Here is a 20,820-nt window from a genome sequence, read left to right as displayed (position 1 = left end):
CATAGTTCAGCAATAGAATGTCACTCAAATTATAGAAATCTCAATGAAAAAATTAACAATTTTACTGCAGTTGAACTTAACTTTCATGTTCTTACTCAAATAACAAAAAATATAAAATTAAAAACCTATCATAAGACCTCGCTCGCTTGTATACTCCTAGTACTTATAATAAAAATCAAAAAATTCGAACCAATTTTTCTCGACATTGGGAAATTTTAAATGTTCGAATCATAACGGAAACGGCTTCAATATGATATATCACTTGATCTATTCCAACGAATGTTTAAGCTGCCTGATTTCGCATAAAAAACAAAAAAAAACTAAACACAGAGGCGAAGTTGCTTTTCGCATACACAAGCAAAATATGAACGATAACGCTACTAAGGAAAACTGAATGATTAAAACTGAATGATGATTTCGCACGCCAAATATGAGTCTACATAGTTGCTAAGTGACTCAAGCCTATTATGACGCATTATCAGTACCAGTCAATTTGAAAAAAAAAGAAATTTACCAACTAACATTCCTCAATTTATAGAGCACAATATTTGCGACTTAGGTCGGAAAAGAAGAGAAATCATACTATCACATAAGCTTTGCTTGTGTAATAAATCGAAACAGCAAACGACAGTTCAAAAGTAACTATCCATTTTCTCCCATTAGATTTATTAAATTTTCTAAATAAAATAGCTCTCGACTTCTGCTAGAATTTTCTGAGCATGTTTTGTTTAATCAAAACCGCGATAAATATGAAACCTCAAGAAGTTTTTCCACGTCGATAGACTCGATATTGTCCTGTAGAAGTTGGTATGCGGTGCTGAAGGAACAATTGGCCTCGAGAACCGAATAGCTCTTCTGCTTCATTCCCTGTTCCACTAATTCGGAGAAATTTTCACTCGGCGTCTGAAACATCTCATGAACCCAACTCTTATTATTCCATAAATGGCATCCATCCATAAATGCTTTATTAGAAAAACTAGTTGAATTTAAAAAAAAACAGCGAGCTGTGAGGTGTCTCTTGAAGCTAAGTGAAAAAAAACAAACCTTTATGATTAATTCGTTCTCCCATCCGATATATTTCAATGCATCAACATCTTCGTCAGATATAATTTTGTAAATAAAGCTATTGTCGATATTCAATTTTTCATTCTAAAACAACAAAACTAGTGTTTATTCAAACATACAGTATAATTCAGAACTTTTCGAATCATTAAATCAGAACCTTATCTCTTTTCTCGACAGCAATGAAGCTCGTGAAAGGCGTAACAACTTGATGTTTCAAACTCAACCGAATGATCGTATTTTTCAACTCGGCTTTCGCAAACTCGTGAGTCGCTTTATCCGAGTGTAACACGGCACTCGTCTCCCAGTCTCGTATCACTGCTCGGGCAGCCAACTGGTGTACTAGATGACCCTCAGTAGCCATGTGATCAGATGTTGAAACAACTGTCGAAACTTTGTGTCCATTTAATTCCGCCTCCAAAATCGCTTGCTGACAAAATGACACGATGCCATACACCACAACTCGTTGGCCGTCAAAAAGTGCCGTTAAGTTAGCTGGCGCTTGAATGACACGGTCAGGGTTCGAAAGATCGAATAAATGGGCATCATCTTTGTCTTCATGTAGCACCCACTTGATTGACACATTAGTCAGCACGTGCTGGGAAAATTTTTCCACTTGACCTTTGACCTTTTTCATCCAGGATGATTTCGTTGCGGTGTCGAAAAACTCGAAATATCCAGCGCCTTTATCACACAGAACTCTTAACGTATGCTTATCACACGAAGACGAGACACCGTTTGCAAATAGTCGAAAATTGAGACTCTTATTTTGATCAAAAAGCGATGAAATTGAACTTTGTGTAGGCTGTGAAATATGACCATCGCTTATCAACAAGAAAGTTGTTTTGAACGATTTCAATTTCTGCTTTCTAGCAAAGTCTTTCATATTGCTGTTAAAAAGTTCCCAGGCGATGCTTATAGGTCTATTAGCATCCGTACCACCCATAGGCTCGAACGTGTTAGACTTTTCAGTCAAATACTCAATTGCCTTTGTTCTGTTTTTCGCGCTATTGGGTACACTTTTGTAGAAGAGTTCTTCAAAATCAGTACCAAAAACGATTACATTAAACAGAAAATGTTCAGGAATTTTCCACAATGTCAGACATGCAACTTGTATGGCCGAGTAATACGCATCATCATGCTTCATTGAGTTTGATAAATCAAGAAGAATCAAAACTTGCTGATTGCTCGCGGAATATCTACCAGACTTTGTTTGAAATTCGGGATAGAATGTTAGCATCGTAGCTTGTTCGTTTGGCTGCAAGGGCAACTTTTCCACCCACATTCTGGGTTTGTGGATCTCGTTGAGTCCAATCAGGAGTTCAAACCCTTGTGACCCGAGAGATGAGGCGTCGGATCCATCCGAAGTCCCGTTTGGTAGTTCACACACAGCCATTGTCTCTGTTCTCTAGACAAAAAAAACAATCATTCGAAAAAAAATCATAATTCTTTAAATCATACTAATGAGGTCACAAATAACCCAGTTATAATATTCACGTTAAGAACAAAGAAACACCCCATTCATAATAGTGTAAACCTAATTTGTTGAAAAGCTATGAAAAATGAAACTTGCACATAATTACTGAATTTTGGGAAATAGCTCACCTTTGTTTTCAAGTGCGGATGAGTCTCTGATTTCAGGTGCATTATTTTGAAAGGCATTTCCATATTCACTTGCAGAGTAAACTTATGCTTCAAAACTTTCTCCATATCACTTCTATCGCCAAATCCGCCATTATTTAATAACACACTCTTTACAGTTGACTGCAGAGTATCAGTTTTGACATTTTCAACACTCCAAGGTGCAACTGCTCCAGGAATCGAGAACTTCAGATCAGATGCTTCCACTTGAAGTTCGGTGACATACGTGATTTTAATCACGACTGTCGCTTTAGGAGGCAGATTACCGACCGCAACTGAGAACACATTTGGAATTTCTTTGTCCTCTTCCATCAGATAGGCGCCGTGACCTTGAGAAATTGCTTCTTTGTACTCCTTTCGGGCTGTTTCTTTCACCTAAATTACATAGTCGTTTTAAAAATTAAGTTTTTATTCTATTTGCTCCCTTTGTTTCTCAGTTTGATATTGCTGGAACGTTTGATTAAAATCTCGACATTTTGCTGCATTTTTTTTCATACTTACGTTAGTTATTTTACTCGAGTAACTTAGGCTTACAATTGAATTTGTCGCAAGTTTTTTCTAACTTCCTCAAACTTTGTGACCAATACCAAACTGATATCATATGTTACTCATCGTGAGGCGACAATTCGTCACAAGCGTCGATTGGTCAAAAGCGACTATTCGCAGCATTTTTAAAAGGCGGCAATCCGCACTAAGTGTCAATTTGAAGCAAGGGACAACTAGCAGCACGATTAATAGCTAATTGGGCGGATTACTAAACGATGCGAATAAGGCAAAAAAATTTGCGTTTATGGGGGATTAGAACCCAAAAAATCATTACAATTACTGATACCAATATGTCTTTAAATTTTTTCATGAGCGAGAGCGGAAAAGAACACATTGGGCACGATGGAGAAACCTTCAAAATGAACCGTCAAAACAAAAAAAGTGGTAAATCCAGCTGGCGATGCGAGAAGAGACCGTGTAAAGCTTCTGTTGCCACAATCGCAGATGAAATAGTCAGCATATCCGTAGAATATGGCAACGAAAATATTCCATGCGACTTAAACTTGGGCCAACTTAAACTTTCAAAATTAGGTTTTTTCTCATTTCATTTTGTTTTAATCCGTTAAACCAGTATGACTGCAACGCGTGAGTTTTTGTGGGCGAAAACTGGCCACACCCAGAAGATCAAAAAGACAACTCCTTCAACAGGCTAACTTTTGAAAACCGGGGTTATTTTTTGGGGGATCAAAAATTTTTTCTTGTCCTGTTATAAAGCTGTAAAGTTACAGGGTTAAACGTGCAAATTTCAGTTTTTTAGCTTCCTGATAAATTGTGAGCTATACCCAACTGATATCACATGTTACTAATCGTGAGGCGACAATTCGTCGCAAGCGACGTTTGGTCAAAAGCGACTATTCGCAGCATTTTTAAAAGGCGGCAATCCGCACTAAGTGTCAATTTGTAGCAAAGGACCACTAGCAATACGATTAAGAGCTAATTGAGCGGATTACTAAAGGATGCGAATTAAGCAAAAAAAATTGCGGTTGTGGGGGATTGAAATCCAGCGAGCAATCAAAACTTACAATTTAGCACCAGTGTTGAAAGAGATACCAAATTGAAAAAAAAATAACAGTAGAGATAGGAGTAATTGACCGTTAGTAGCGTCCAAAATATCTTTGTTTCAATTTAATCATTTCAATTTCATCTTCAAAGTCATTACAATTACTCATACCAATATGTCTTTATATTTTGTCATGAGCGAGAGCGGAAAAGAACACATTGGGCACGATGGAGAAACCTTTAAAATGAACCGTCAAAACAAAATAAGTGGTTAATCCAGCTGACGATGCGAGAAGAGACCATGTAAAACTTCTGTTGCCACAATCGCAGATGAAATAGTCAGCATATCCGTAGAATATGGCAACGAAAATATTCCATGCGACTTAAACTTGGGCCAACTTAAACTTTCAAAATTAGGTTTTTTCTCATCTCATTTTGTTTTAATGCGTTAAACCACAATGACTGCAATTCGTGAGTTTCTCTCAGGGAAAACTGGCCACACCCAGCGGATCAAAAAGACAACCCCTTCAACAGGCTAACTTTTAAAAAAAACCGGGTTAAACGTGCAAACTTCAGTTTTTTAGCTTCCTCATAATTTGTGAGCTATACCAAACTGACATCACATGTTACTGATTGTGAGATGACAATTCCTAATTTAGATAATTTAGATTAATAGCTAATTAGGCGCATAACTAGAAGATGCGAATTAAGCAAACACATTTTGCGGTTGTGGGGGATTTAAATCCAGCGAGCAATCAAAACTTTCAGTTTAGCTTCAGTGTTGAAAGAGATACCAAATTGAAAAAAAAATAACAGTAAAGATAAGAGTAATTGACCGTTAGTAGCATCCAAAACTTCTTTGTTTCAATTCGATCATTTCAATTTCTTCTTCAATATCATTACAATTACTCATACCAAAATGTCTTCAAATTTTGTCATGAGCGAGAGCGGAAAAGAACACATTGGGCACGATGGAGAAATCTTCAAAATGAACCGTCAAAACAAAATAAGTGGTCAATCCAGCTGGCGATGCGAGATGAGATCGTGTAAAGCTTCTAATGTCACAATCGCAGATGAAATAGTCAGCATATCCGTAGAATACGGCCACGAAAATATTCTATGCAACCTAAACTTAAACTTAGGCCAACTTAAACTTTCCAAACTAAACTAACCCCCTAGAACAGGTTAATTTTTTAAAGACCGGGGGTAGTTCTAGAGGTATCAGAAATTTTTTCTTGTGCTGTAAGAAATTTGTAAATTTACAGTGTTAAACGTGCCATCAGGCGGAAATAAAACATAACATTCGAGCCTCCCAGGATCATTTACGTGGAAGACACTGGAGATATTAGCATCGAAACAATAGTATTCAAAGCATGTCCTGCGTTATTTTATCAAACTTCTACAATTCATGCAGTGGTTATTGATCAAACTTTTCCATTAGTTTTCTTTTTTCTTAAAAACAAAAGCGAACAGCAAAACATCCGGGTAAGCAAAAAACTGGAAGAAAACAATTCAGGACTTGAGCCCTCATACATTGTGCTAGATTTTGAGAAGGCTTCAATTAGTTCCTTTCTGAGGGTATTCAGTGGAGTAACTAGAAAAGGCTGCTTCTTTCATTTTGCTCAGGCCAATTGCCGAAACATTCAGGAGATTGAACTAGCACCGGTTTAGCGATATAAACAAACGCGCAAGCTTCTAAAATCATTTTTTGCTCTGGCATCAATACCTAGGCTCGATTTTGAAATCGGCATGGCTGCTTTATACTCTGAAATTTCCGAAAACAGTGATGAGTCTCCCTTACTGGATTACGTCAAATATTTCGAAACAACTTGGGTTGCAACCTTCCTCCGAGGATGCAGGGGGTTGGGCAATTCCCTATCTCATTCTGAAAACAGTTCGAAAACGCCAAAAATGGAAGAACAAAATATCAACAAATGTCACCTATACCAAACTGATATCAAATAATACTGACCGCGAGGCGAGAATTCAACGCAAGCGACCATTGTTCAGCAGCGACTATTCGCAGCATTTTTAGAAGGCGACAATTAGCGCCAAGCGTCAATTCGTAGCAAGCAAAAATTGGCAGCACTATTAATTGTTAATTGGGCTGGTTACTAAACGATGCGAAACAAGAAAGCAATTTTGCGCTGGTTGTGGGGGATTAAAAACTAGCGAGCGATCAAAAATTACAATTTAGCACCAGTGTTGAATTAAATACCTTAAATGAATTATCAGTAAAGATAAGAGTAATTGAACGTTAGTAGCATTACACTTACTGATAAAAACATGCCTTTAAATTTTGATATGAGCGAGCGAGAAAAACAGCAATTTGTTCACGATGGAGAAACCTTCAACCTAAACTGCGAAAAGAAAAAACTGATAAATCCAGCTGGCGATGCGTGAATAGACTGTATAAAGCTTGTTGCCACCATCGCAGACGAAATAGTCAGCATATCCGGAGAACATGGCCCTAAAAATATTCCTTGCGAGGAAGTAGAAAATTTCAAAAAAAAAATCGAGAAAAATTTTCACACGTGCACGACCTTAAGCTTTCAAAATTACGACTTTTCTTATTTTATTTTGTTTCAAAAAGTTGAATTAGCATGAATGCAAGGCGTGCGTTTTTGTGGGGGGGGGGGACTGGCCAAACCCAGCGTAACAAAAACAAAACTTCTCGAACAGGCTAACTTTAAAAAACCGGGAGGATTTTTAGAGGGATTGAAATTTTCTCTTGTCTGGTTATAAAGCTGTAAATTTACTGGGTTCAACGTTCTATAAAACAGAAAGAAACATAACATTAAAGCCTCCCATAATCATTTATGTGGAAAACGTTGGGGATATTAGCCTCGAAACAGTGGTTAACTTACCTAAGTACAGGTCACTCGACCGTACTGTTCAACGGCAACGAGCAACTAATTCTGCCCCAGCAACTGATTCTGCCCCCATACTCAATAAAAGACATTGCTGTGCCTTTAAGTTATGCAAAACCCTGAGAGGGATAATTTTCTCCTTTTCGATTCGGTGTCGGATGACAAAGACCGAATGGTAACATTTGCCACCGAATAGAACTTAAAAATTTAGAAAACAACAGCCTGGTACGCAAATGGGACATTTACAGCTGGCCCGCGTTATTTATCAAATTGTTACAATTCATGCAGTGGTTAACTATCAAACTTTTCCATTAGTCTTCTTTCATTTTCATAACAAAAGTGAAGAGCAATACATCCGGGCCTTCAAACAACTGAAATGAACCAATCCAGGACTTGAGCCCTGATAGATTGCGGTAGATTTTGAGAAGGCTTCCATTACCGCCTTTCTGAAGGTATTCAATGGAGTTACTACAAACAGCTGCTTTTTTTAGTTTGCTTCGGTCATTTGGCGCAAAATTGAAGAGATCGGATTAGCACCGGTTTATCGAAAAGATAAAAAAGCTCAAGCTTCTAAAGTCATTTGGTGCTCAGTCACCAATACCTGAGCTCGAATTTGAAATCAGGATGGCTGCTTTATGTTCTGAAATTTCCGACAAAAGTGATGAGTCCACCTTACAGGATTACGTCAATTATTTTGAATCCACTTGGGTTGAAACCATCCTCCGATGACGCAGGGGGGTTGGGCAATTCCCTATCTCACTGGGGAATCAGTTCAAAAAATTCTAAAACGCCAAAAATAAAAGACAACAAACCAACAATTCGGTCGAGGGATGACATAGGGCCTTCCAGATGGGGATCGAGAGCTCCCACCCTACCATTCACAAATTATCCAATTCCTGAGAAAAAACAAAGTCTATCGGAGAACGAACTGGTCAGAATAACTGCCGGAGAAAGTGTCGCCAAGGGGGCAAAATACGAAAGAAGCCAAGCCAGATTAGATTAGTTAAACTCCTTAAACATCATAGCAACAAAAATATTCTCAAGCAACTTAAGGGCCTATCGTTCAATTTTGATTTTTAGTTTCTTTGTTCTTTAATTTAAATGTTTCATCTAATTTCTTTGATCTGATCAAAGCTTCTACCGCTACTAATTGTCGCATGCTATGAGTCGTCGCGTGCTGCAAATAGTTGCTTTTTACAAATGCTGCAAATATGGCTTGCGACGAATGGTCGCCACGCCGTTACTGATGCTTTTCTATGAACTAATTGATAACAAGCAGCCTGCATAAGTTGGATTGATATTTCTCAAGTAGAAAATATAATTTTGTTGCATTAATTTTTTTGATATAAGTTGCATTTATCTTTTTGAATAAAGATAGATGAGGATTCCGCAAGAAAATTTTGTTTTACCTTGACCTCTCCGACAACATGTTTGCCATTAATAAATGCCTCGAAGCCAACGACACTGCAGAACTCGTCAAGAGGGAACACGTATTTGGCCTCAATCGACTCAGTTATGTTCCTGTTCTCATACACTTGTAGAACCACAACCTTAGCCGCAAGGTCAACTAGCTTCGCTCGTACATGTACGGCCTGGAGTGGAACGGAATTTCTGGAGCCATTCTTCGGCAGCAGTCCAGCTTCTGGTTCCGGCGGTAGCAGATGCTTCAGCTTTTCAAGATCTGATATAACGAAGATGCCATATCTTGAAATTTAGCTTTTGAACTTCCATTTAATACTTTATTTTAAAGTAGGTCATCAGGGAGGATCTAGGATTTTCTCGAGGGGGGGGGGGGGCGGATTTTTAAAAACTTTGCTGAACTTTTTTTGGTTGTTTTTAGGTTCAATAATTGATTTCCCGGGCTGATTTGACCGGATTTTCTGCGATGCAGGCAAAATTTTGAAAAAAAACAGGCCATAAAAGGCGCTGTTGGGCTTTTTTTGCAAAATTTAGACCAAAAAATTGCATTTTTCGGCGCGCGCTTCCCGCTCAAAATTAGTAATTATTGGCGCCGAAAATAGAACAAGGTAGACCTTTTGAGTCGGCACGAGGGTCGAATCCTTAAGGGTAGTCTTCCAACCCCTTTTTCTAAATTCTCTACTGATGGTCATCAGTGTTAGTTCTGGATTGAAAAAAAGGCAAACACAGGCAACCATTTTTGGCAATTAAGGCCAGAACTTCAAAATTCAACAAAAATATCTCCCATAAAATCTCACCGAAGCTCAAGTCGTTCTCTTTTCCCCTGCTGGCTAGATCGACCTCATCACCACCAAAACCAGGTAACAAGAGCTGAGAATTGAACTCCCAACCATTCTTCTGATTATCGCCTTCGACCTTCAACTCAATCAGATACTTCAATCTGACTTGGTTCGTATTATACACCACTACCTCAGAATCTCCATTGAAGTTATGCGAATCAGGGTTCGCAACAACAGAATCGAACCCTTCTGGAGCTGTGGTTCTTTCGGGCATCAGATCCGAGGTCTCGAACTGCTTTCCGACAACCACTTCACACATGAGAAGGTATCTGAGCCCATGTTGAGCTGGGGAGCAGTACTTTAAACTCGTATTCATCTGTTCTGAGAAGTAGATGCCTCGACCCAGCTTGCCGAAGTCTGTCAAAGGTATCCCAAACTCATTGGTCGCAACATTAGGAAGTATGAGTCCCCTAAAACATATTTCATAGATAGTAACTTGGACTGTTGAAAGAGCCAAAAATTTACCAAAGAAAGTTAAAATTTGAGTTTACACTTTGATGAACGCCTAAGATCTCATTCCATTGCATTGTAACTCAGGAGAACAAAACTTCCTATTAAAAAATTTTCTTCCTATAAAAAAACTTTCGAAATTTTCGTTCTCTTCCCTTCCCTACTTTTCGCAAGCATCGATTACATTGTGTCATTAAATGTTTCACAATTTTTACACAGAGGCGAAGTTGCACTTCGCATACACCAAGAAAAAAATGACCGATAACGCTACTGGGAAAATCTTAATGAGTAAAACTTCGAGACTAAAAAATTCGCAAGCCAATTATGACGCTTTAGCAATAATGAATTTAATTTGCTTTTTGTTTAGAAAAAAAAACAAATTTACTAGCTAACATGCCTCAATTTATAGAGCGAACGCAATTAAGCTAGTACACGAAAAAGTTCATTTAAAACATCCGACCCTGCCCAGGTTCAAACCCTCTTATTTTGTTGCGGGTCTCCTTCCCTACCTCTACGCAACAGATCCATGATACTTTGAAGCTTAAGTGCTATTTGTAAATAATAGACGGTGTTAAAATCCTTAGCATTGGCTGTACTTAATTGCTGGTTGATGATCAAAATGAAAAGTTTCCAAATGAAAACTTTTTGTCGCAACAATATTTGCGTCGCAACAATATTTGCAACTTAGGTTGAAAAAAAGAGACTTCATACTATACCAAAATACGTTTCATACTATAACAAAACACGTAAACAGGAGAAATAAAACACGTTTTGATTCAATTACTTAAACCACAATCCAAGCTTTATAGCAAACGGACAAATAAAACAAAAAAAAACTTCATCGAAAATTTGGTTCTCTTCCCTTCCCTATTTTTCGCAAGCATCGATTACATTGTGTCATTAATTGTTTCACAACTTTTACACAGAGGCGAAGTTGCACTTCGCACACACCAAGAAAAAAATGACCGATAACGCTACTGGGAAAATCTTAATGAGTAAAACTTTGAGTCTACAAAATTTCATACGCCAATTATGAAACTACATAATTGCTAAGTGACGCAAGCCAATTATGACGCATTAGAAGTACCAGTCAATTTGAAAAAAAAGAGAAATTTACCAGCTAACATGCCTCAATTTATACAGCGGACGCATTTTAGCTAGTACGCGAAAAATTTCAATAAAAACATCAGACCCTGCCCAGGTTCGAACCCTCTTATTTTGTTGCGGGCCTGCTTCCCTACCTCTACGCTACAGATCCACGATAGCTTGAAGCTTAAGGGCTATTTTCAATATAATCGTCTGTGTTAAAAACTTTAGCATTGGCTGTACTTAATAGCTGGTTTTTGATCAAAATGAACACTTCCAAAATGAGCAATTTTTGTCTCAGAAATAGTTGCGTCGCAACAGTATTTGCGACTAAGGTTGCAAAAAAAAGAGTTCATAGTATACCAAAATACGTTTCATACTATAACAAAATACGTAAACAGGAGAAATAAAACACGTTTTGATTCAATTACTTAAACCACAAGCCAAGCTTTATTGCAAACGGACAAATAAAACAAAAAAACTTCATCGAAATTTTGGTTCTCTTCTCTTCTTTATTTTTCGCAAGCATCGATTACATTGTGTCATTAATTGTTTCACAACTTTTACACAGAGGCGACGTTGCATTTCGCACACACCAAGAAAAAAATGACCGATAACGCTACTGGGAAAATCTTAATGAGTAAAACTTTGAGTCTACAAAATTTCGCATGCCAATTATGAGACTACATCATAGCAAAGTGACGCGAGCAAGTTATGAAACACTAGAAGTACCAGTCAAATTGAAAAAAAAAGAAATTTACCAGCTAACATGCCTCAATTTATACAGCGGACGCATTTTAGCTAGTACGCGAAAAATTTCAATAAAAACATCAGACCCTGCCCAGATTCGAACCCTCTTATTTTGTTGCGGGCCTGCTTCCCTACCTCTACGCTACAGATCCATGATACCTTGAAGCTTAAGTGCTAATTGTAATATAATAGTCCGTGTTAGAATCCTTGGCATTGGCTGTACTTAATAGCTGGTTATTGATCAAAAAGAAAACTTTCAAAATGAAAACTTTTTGTCGCAACAATATTTGCGTCGCAACAATATTTGCCACTTAGTTTGAAAAAAAGAGAGTTCATACTATACCAAAATACGTTTCATACTATAACAAAACACGTAAACAGGAGAAATAAAATACGTTTGATTCAATTACTTAAACACGTTTGATTCAATTACTAAAAAAATGACCGAGAACGATACTGGGAAAATCTTAATGAGTAAAACTTTGAGTCTACAAAATTTCGCATGCCAATTATGAGACTACATCATAGCAAAGTGACGCAAGCCAGTTATGACACACTAGAAGTACCAGTCAATTTGAAAAAAAAAAGAGAAATTTACCAGCTAACATGCCTCAATTTATAGAGCGGACGCATTTTAGCTAGTACGCGAAAAATTTCATTAAAAACATCCGACCATGCCCCGGTTCGAACCCTCTATTGTTGCGTGTCTCTTTTCCTACCTCTACGCTACAGATCCATGATACCTTGAAGCTTAAGGGCTATTTGTAATATAATCGTCTGTGTTAAAATCCTTAGCATTGGCTGTACTTGATCGCTGGTTATTAATCTTATGCATATACTGCAATAAAAGAGCACTTTCAAAAAGAGCACTAATATTTGCGACTTAGGTTGAAAAAAGAGAGTTCATACTATACCAAAATACAATTCATACTATAGCAAAATACGTAAATAGGAGAAATAAAACACGTTTGATTCAATTACTTAAACACGTTTGATTCAATTACTAAAAAAAATGACCGAGAACGATACTGGTAAAATCTTAATGAGTAAAATTTTGGGTCCACAAAATTTCGCATTCCAATTATGAGACTACATCATTGCAAAGTGACGCAAGCCAGTATTGACACACTAGAAGTACCAGTCAATTTGAAAAAAAAAAGAAATTTACCAGCTAACATGCCTCAATTTATAGAGCGGACGCCTTTAAGCTAGTACACGAAAAAGTTCATTAAAAACCTCCGACCCTGCCCAGGTTCGAACCCTTTTACTTTGTTGCGGGTCTGCTTCCCTACCACTCCGCTACAGATCCATGATACCTCGAAGCTTAAGTGCCTATTGTAATATAATAGTCCGTGTTAAAATCCTTAGTATTGGCTGTACTTAATTGCTGGTTAATGATCAAAAAGAAAACTTTCAAAATGAAAACTTTTTTTCGATACAATATTTGCGTCGCAACAATATTTGCGACTTAGTTCGAAAAAAAGAGAGTTCATACTATACCAAAACACGTTTCATACTATAAAAAAACACGTAAACAGGAGAAATAAAATAAGTTTTGATTCAATTACTTGAACCACAATCCAAGCTTTATAGCAAAGGACAAATAAAACAAAACAAAGTTTCTTCGAAATTTTGGTTCTCTTCTCTTCCCTATTTTTCGCAAGCATCGATTACATTGTGTCATTAATTGTTTCACAACTTTAACACAGGCGAAGTTGCACTTCGCACACACCAAGATAAAAATGACCGATAACGCTACTGGGAAAATCTTAATGAGTAAAACTTTGAGTCTACAAAATTTCGCATGCCAATTATGAGACTACATCATAGCAAAGTGACGCAAGCAAGTTATGAAACACTAGAAGTACCAGTCAATTTGAAAAAAAAAGAAATTTACCAGCTAACATGCCTCAATTTATAGAGCGGACGCCTTTAAGCTAGTACACGAAAAAGTTCATTAAAAACCTCCGACCCTGCCCAGGTTCGAACCCTCTTACTTTGTTGCGGGTCTGCTTCTCTACCTCTACGCTACAGATCCAAGATACCTTGAAGCTTAAGTGCCACTTGTAAAATAATAGTCCGTGTTAAAATCCTTAGAATTGGCTGTACTTAATTGCTGGTTAATGATCAAAAAGAAAACTTTCAAAATGAAAACTTTTTGTCGCAACAATATTTGCGTCGCAACAATATTTGCCACTTAGTTTGAAAAAAAGAGAGTTCATACTATACCAAAATACGTTCCATACTATAACAAAACACGTAAACAGGAGAAATAAAATACGTTTGATTCAATTACTTAAACACGTTTGATTCAATTACTAAAAAAAATGACCGAGAACGATACTGGGAAAATCTTAATGAGTAAAACTTTGAGTCTACAAAATTTCGCATGCCAATTATTAGACTTACATCATAGCAAAGTGACGCAAGCCAGTTATGACACACTAGAAGTACCAGTCAATTTGAAAAAAAAAGAAATTTACCAGCTAACATGCCTCAATTTATAGAGCGGACGCATTTTAGCTAGTACGCGAAAAATTTCATTAAAAACATCCGACCATGCCCCGGTTCAAACCCTCTCTTTTGTTGCGTGTCTCTTTTCCTACCTCTACGCTACAGATTCATGATACCTTGAAGCTTAAGGGCTATTTGTAATATAATCGTCTGTGTTAAAATCCTTAGCATTGGCTGTACTTGATCGCTGGTTATTAATCTTATGCATATACTGCAATAAAAGAGCACTTTCAAAAAGAGCACTAATATTTGCGACTTAGGTTGAAAAAAGAGAGTTCATACTATACCAAAATACAATTCATACTATAACAAAATACGTAAATAGGAGAAATAAAACACGTTTGATTCAATTACTTAAACACGTTTGATTCAATTACTAAAAAAAATGACCGAAAACGATACTGGGAAAATCTTAATGAGTAAAATTTTGGGTCTACAAAATTTCGCATTCCAATTATGAGACTACATCATTGCAAAGTGACGCAAGCCAGTATTGACACACTAGAAGTACCAGTCAATTTGAAAAAAAAAGAAATTTACCAGCTAACATGCCTCAATTTATAGAGCGGACGCCTTTAAGCTAGTACACGAAAAAGTTCATTAAAAACCTCCGACCCTGCCCAGGTTCGAACCCTCTTACTTTGTTGCGGGTCTGCTTCCCTACCTCTCCGCTACAGATCCATGATACCTCGAAGCTTAAGTGCCACTTGTAATATAATAGTCCGTGTTAAAATCCTTAGCATTGGCTGTACTTAATTGCTGGTTAATGATCAAAAAGAAAACTTTCAAAATGAAAACTTTTTTTCGATACAATAATTGCGTCGCAACAATATTTGCGACTTAGTTCGAAAAAAAGAGAGTTCATACTATACCAAAATACGTTTCATACTATAAAAAAACACGTAAACAGGAGAAATAAAATAAGTTTTGATTCAATTACTTAAACCACAATCCAAGCTTTATAGCAAAGGACAAATAAAACAAAACAAAACTTCATCGAAATTTGGGTTCTCTTCTCTTCCCTATTTTTCGCAAGCATCGATTACATTGTGTCATTAATTGTTTCACAACTTTTACACAGGCGAAGTTGCACTTCGCACACACCAAGATAAAAATGACCGATAACGCTACTGGGAAAATCTTAATGAGTAAAACTTTGAGTCTACAAAATTTCGCATGCCAATTATGAGACTACATCATAGCAAAGTGACGCAAGCAAGTTATGAAACACTAGAAGTACCAGTCAATTTGAAAAAAAAAGAAATTTACCAGCTAACATGCCTCAATTTATAGAGCGGACGCCTTTAAGCTAGTACACGAAAAAGTTCATTAAAAACCTCCGACCCTGCCCAGGTTCGAACCCTCTTACTTTGTTGCGGGTCTGCTTCCCTACCTCTACGCTACAGATCCAAGATACCTTGAAGATTAAGTGCCACTTGTAAAATAATAGTCCGTGTTAAAATCCTTAGAATTGGCTGTACTTAATTGCTGGTTAATGATCAAAAAGAAAACTTTCAAAACGAAAACTTTTTGTCGCAACAATATTTGCGTCGCAACAATATTTGCCACTTAGTTTGAAAAAAAGAGAGTTCATACTATACCAAAATACGTTTCATACTATAACAAAACACGTAAACAGGAGAAATAAAATACGTTTGATTCAATTACTTAAACACGTTTGATTCAATTACTAAAAAAATGACCGAGAACGATACTGGGAAAATCTTAATGAGTAAAACTTTGAGTCTACAAAATTTCGCATGCCAATTATGAGACTTACATCATAGCAAAGTGACGCAAGCCAGTTATGACACACTAGAAGTACCAGTCAATTTGAAAAAAAAAAGAGAAATTTACCAGCTAACATGCCTCAATTTATAGAGCGGACGCATTTTAGCTAGTACGCGAAAAATTTCATTAAAAACATCCGACCATGCCCCGGTTCGAACCCTCTCTTTTGTTGCGTGTCTCTTTTCCTACCTCTACGCTACAGATCCATGATACCTTGAAGCTTAAGGGCTATTTGTAATATAATCGTCTGTGTTAAAATCCTTAGCATTGGCTGTACTTGATCGCTGGTTATTAATCTTATGCATATACTGCAATAAAAGAGCACTTTCAAAAAGAGCACTAATATTTGCGACTTAGGTTGGAAAAAGAGAGTTCATATTACACCAAAATACAATTCATACTACAGTGCTGATTTAAATTAACCGGACAAAACGCGTTAAACTTGAAATTTAAAACCCGTTTTTCTCAAATTGGGTTGAGTTTAGGTGAAAACTTATGAAGACAAAACTTGCTTAAAATTTTAGCAGAATTAATATGGTGTAATTTGTTTTGCGAATTTCAGGCCCAAAATTTTACCCCAAAAATGGGTTATGTTGGCTTTTCTTAGTTAATCAAAACTTACGCCAAAAATACCCAGTCGATCACAGAAATAATTATATCAAAGTGAGCCCATTACGTAGTCCAATAAACTTTATGAAGGGTATATTCTCCAAAAAAAATTGCAAATTGTTTAAAAATTGTCTATCAAACAAAAATAAATTAACTTATACAATATTTTGGAGAAAACACCCTTCATAAAGTTTGTTGGGCTACGTAATGGGCTCACTTTGATATAATTATTTCTGTGATCGACTGGGTATTTCTGGCGTAAATTTTGATTAACTAAGAAAAGCCAACATAACCCATTTTTGGGGTAAAATTTTGGGCCTGAAATTCGCAAAACAAATTACACCATATTAATTCTGCTAAAATTTTAAGCAAGTTTTGTCTTCATAAGTTTTCACCTAAACTCAACCCAATTTGAGAAAAACGGGTTTTAAATTTCAAGTTTAACGCGTTTTGTCCGGTTAATTTAACTCAGCACTATTTAACAAAATACGTAAATAGGAGAAATAAAACACGTTTGATTCAATTACTTAAACCACAATCCAAGTTTTATTGCAAACGAACAAATAAAACAAAAAAAAAACTTCATCGAAATTTTGGTTCTCTTTTCTTCCCTATTTTTCGCAAGCATCGATCACATTGTGTCATTAATTGTTTCACACTTTTTACACAGAGGCGAAGTTGCACTTCGCACACACCAAGAAAAAAAATGACCGATAACGGTACTGGGAAAATCTTAATGAGTAAAACTTTGAGTCTACAAAATTTCGCAAGCCAATTATGAAACTACATAATTGCTAAGTGACGCTAGCCAATTATGACGCATTAGAAGTACCAGTCAATTTGAAAAAAAAGAGAAATTTACCAGCTAACATGCCTCAATTTATACAGCGGACGCATTTTAGCTAGTGCGCGAAAAATTTCATTAAAAATATCAGACCCTGCCCAGGTTCGAACCCTCTTATATTGTTGCGGGCCTGCTTTCCTACCTCTACGCTACAGATCCACGATAGCTTGAAGCTTAAGTGCTATTTGTAATAGAATAGTCTGTGTTAAAATCCTTAGTATTGGCTGTACTTAATAGCCGGTTATTGATCAAAATGAACACTTTCAAAATGAACACTTTTTGTCGCAAAAATATTTGCGTCGCAACAATATTTACGACTTAGGTTGAAAAAAAAGAGAGTTCATACTATAACATAATACGTAAGCAGGAGAAACCAAACACGTTTTGATTCAATTACTTAAACCACAATCCAAGTTTTATTGCAAACGGACAAATAAAACAAAAGTTTTACTAGTAAATCTATTAAATACGTAGGCACAACTGTGGAGGAGGGAGTCTGATTTTCTTAAGTGCATTTACCTCGACAAAACTCCGATCAAGTTGGCAGGACTTGTTCCGTGATACAATGTTTGCACTTCCTTTCCAGTCGACTTGAACGAACACATCTGAGCAGGTTTCAGAAGTCCAAACACCTGAGTTACTTCTGCCCTGTTCGAAAACTGTAGCGATTGTGAAAGAGCCTCTAGTTCGACAGCAGGAAGTGGCGTGATTCGCACTCCCAGAGCCTTGTACATCGACATAACTGGGGGAACGGGGGCCCAATTTGTGCTCTCTCCAATTGAGTTCATGTCCAAAATAACCTGCAAAAAGAATTCATATTTGATAAACGTAATTACTAAACATAAATAAAAACGTTTTACGATTAACGTAATAAGAGTTTCGGAAAAACCGTTATCCATGCTTTCCAGGAGACTGTAATAATCGAATTTTTAAACGCTATGGTAGCCTTGCAATTGGCAGAACCTTCCATTAGATAGTCTTTCATTCAAAAAAGACTCGAATTCAATGAAAAAAAAAAGAAACTCGAAAACCCCCAAAATGCCTGGGTTACACGTTCCATGATTAGCTTTTAAGTATTGCTTAAACGCTGTACTACTTGAGTAAAATCTCTGATAATTTCTGATAATACCCAACTTTTGGACGCCAAATTACGGTTGACAGGGTTTATATCTGCTACCTCTTTCTGCATCATGATATGTTTCACGAGACTGTTGAATAATTGGGCTTCGTTATGTTGCCGGAAAAACAAAACGAAAACAGAGAACAAAATTGCAGACCTGACACATGTCCAATTTGTGAACTACAGTTTTCAAGTCAAGCACAAATGTTCTCTTGTGAGGAATGCACTGGAAGAACTTCTTGGTCAAAGATGCAACCTTGAACGAATCTGAACCTGACTCCACATCACTGTCCCCGCGATTCAACTCCCCTGCTATTGCTTCCTGTTTTTTCAATTTCGCACCTTGTAATATTATTTTAAGTTGTTTCAAGTATCCCATGGCTTCGTTTACGGTCTCCCGTTTGAACTCAAACACGGATTTCGAGCCGTTGCGCAACCCGTCAAATGTCGCCTGAGACTCTCCATACAGAGTTTGCATGAGCTCCGTGATGCTGGTATCCAGCATCGAGTTTTTGTCATCCATCAGAATAACCTGGAAAACAAACTGTCTCAATTAAAACAGAATGGACTTTGTTAAAAGTAATTGACAGGTTTCAGTATAAAATAATTGTAAAGATAAAGATACAATTTGATATTTAACAAGGATAGTCGGTTACTGTGCAAGTGGCACAGTGTTCCGACCATTGTCGTACAATATACAACAAAGTTATATTCAAATTACAGTCGTTTCTTTTCGACGTGGTGTGATAGAAGGAGATTAGGTATATTCAACAGTCATAATAAAATTAGCAAATCGAAAAACAATATTTTTAGAGAAGTTACTTGAATATTGAAAAAAATTCAAGTTGCAGTTTTTTAATTTTTTGAAAATTTCTTAACCGGTTTTTCTCGAAACGGGGAGAAAATTCGAAAGCTTTCAAAGTGGTTCGAATCACGACTGTAAGTGCTTTAATATGATATATCACTCAACACCCAGTCCGATGATTACTTATGGTACTTGATTTTGCGTAGAAAACAAAAAAAATAAAAACAGCGGAATACAAAGTTACTCCCCATTTTCAATAGTCGAAACAAAAAATTGTAAATTTGGCAGCCAAAAAGCACCAATTTGAAATCGACCACACCTTCATAATTCAACAGAAAATCAATAGTTTAAGGTAACACAGAATGTTAAAAACAATCTTAGTTTTGCAAAAGAAACGAGAAAATGCCAAAAAAAATCCAGGAAACATTTCAGGAGCTAACTTGAGCTGTGTGAACCAATATTCAGAAAATTTATTAGCGCACAATATATGTGGAACTGCATCCAGAGATACAGCTGCATCTAGCAAATACAAAGAAAAAAGCGACAAAAGGAGCACAAATCAAGAAGAAAAAATACATTGCAGAAAAAAGTCTGACGACAGCAATAATCAATCCCAATCTATGAAGCTTCTTCGAAAACACAATACTTCTGGCATAACACTGAGTTCAAAGTGGTCATTCAATTTAAGGCAAGTTGTGAAAGAAACAAGACTGCTCGTAAATCAGGGCGAAGCCCACTTTTAAATTGCTCACTGAAATACGCTTTTAGTTCCGACTTTCGGCTAAAATGGATTAACTAAGCTTGGTGTGGTATTTGTTAGCCAATTCAATTACTAATTCAGCAATTGAAATTATAAATTTTTACAAAAAAAAATTCATCTCCATTAAAGATATTGCCTTATTGAAATCAAAATTTAAAAAAATATATATCTTACTTCCGATCATTTTTTATAAAGTTTTGCGAGTTTGAAAATTGGCTCTTTGGGCATGCTCTGGACTAATTTATGCCCGCTTTGGACATTTTATCCATAATTCTGAAAGCGTAACGCGAATTATTTAAGCGTGGCGAATTATCCCGCACACAATCGCTGCCAATTCAAATGAGGCTACATAATCGATTGCATAAATTTCGTACGACTCAAACTTTAATACTTGATCACTGATATTGCCCAAAACTCAATATTTCAAAATATTTTCTTTTCCCAAACACTACTCGATATGGATTAAGGGGCGGTCGGAACTTTCAGAGCTTTGCCCTGAAAGAAGAACAATCTTTTTGGTTTCTGTCCACTGTTATCTGACTATACGCTTTTTGATTTCAAAGGAAAGTATTTAGCGTCTCGTACCCTGATAAAAGACCAAATTACTTGCATTAATTATATTTGGAACAATTTAATTTGCCGCTTAAGTGAGTTATTAGAACCAAAATAATGCGCGTTAATTATCTCAAGTTAGCCAAATTGAGGATTTTCAAAC

General features: G+C 36.6%; 1 protein-coding gene across 1 annotated transcript in view; it reads right to left on the bottom strand.

The window, feature by feature from the left end:
• Positions 1 to 20,820, bottom strand: part of LOC134841669 (protein mono-ADP-ribosyltransferase PARP4-like) — a 109,368-nt gene that overhangs the window by 81,058 nt on the left and 7,490 nt on the right. Inside the window, exons 6-13 of the mRNA XM_063857704.1 lie at positions 18,698 to 19,072; positions 17,940 to 18,220; positions 9,335 to 9,786; positions 8,528 to 8,799; positions 2,668 to 3,078; positions 1,223 to 2,470; positions 1,045 to 1,149; positions 757 to 903 (exon numbers count right to left, since the gene is read on the bottom strand). Of these exons, the coding sequence (XP_063713774.1) occupies positions 757 to 903; positions 1,045 to 1,149; positions 1,223 to 2,470; positions 2,668 to 3,078; positions 8,528 to 8,799; positions 9,335 to 9,786; positions 17,940 to 18,220; positions 18,698 to 19,072 (3,291 nt within the window). The remainder of the gene's footprint in view (positions 1 to 756; positions 904 to 1,044; positions 1,150 to 1,222; positions 2,471 to 2,667; positions 3,079 to 8,527; positions 8,800 to 9,334; positions 9,787 to 17,939; positions 18,221 to 18,697; positions 19,073 to 20,820) is intronic.

Source organism: Symsagittifera roscoffensis, chromosome 3 (assembly GCF_963678635.1).
Source record: "Symsagittifera roscoffensis chromosome 3, txSymRosc1.1, whole genome shotgun sequence".
Classification (NCBI taxonomy): domain Eukaryota; kingdom Metazoa; phylum Xenacoelomorpha; order Acoela; family Convolutidae; genus Symsagittifera; species Symsagittifera roscoffensis.
This window is presented reverse-complemented; position numbering and strand designations above follow the sequence as displayed.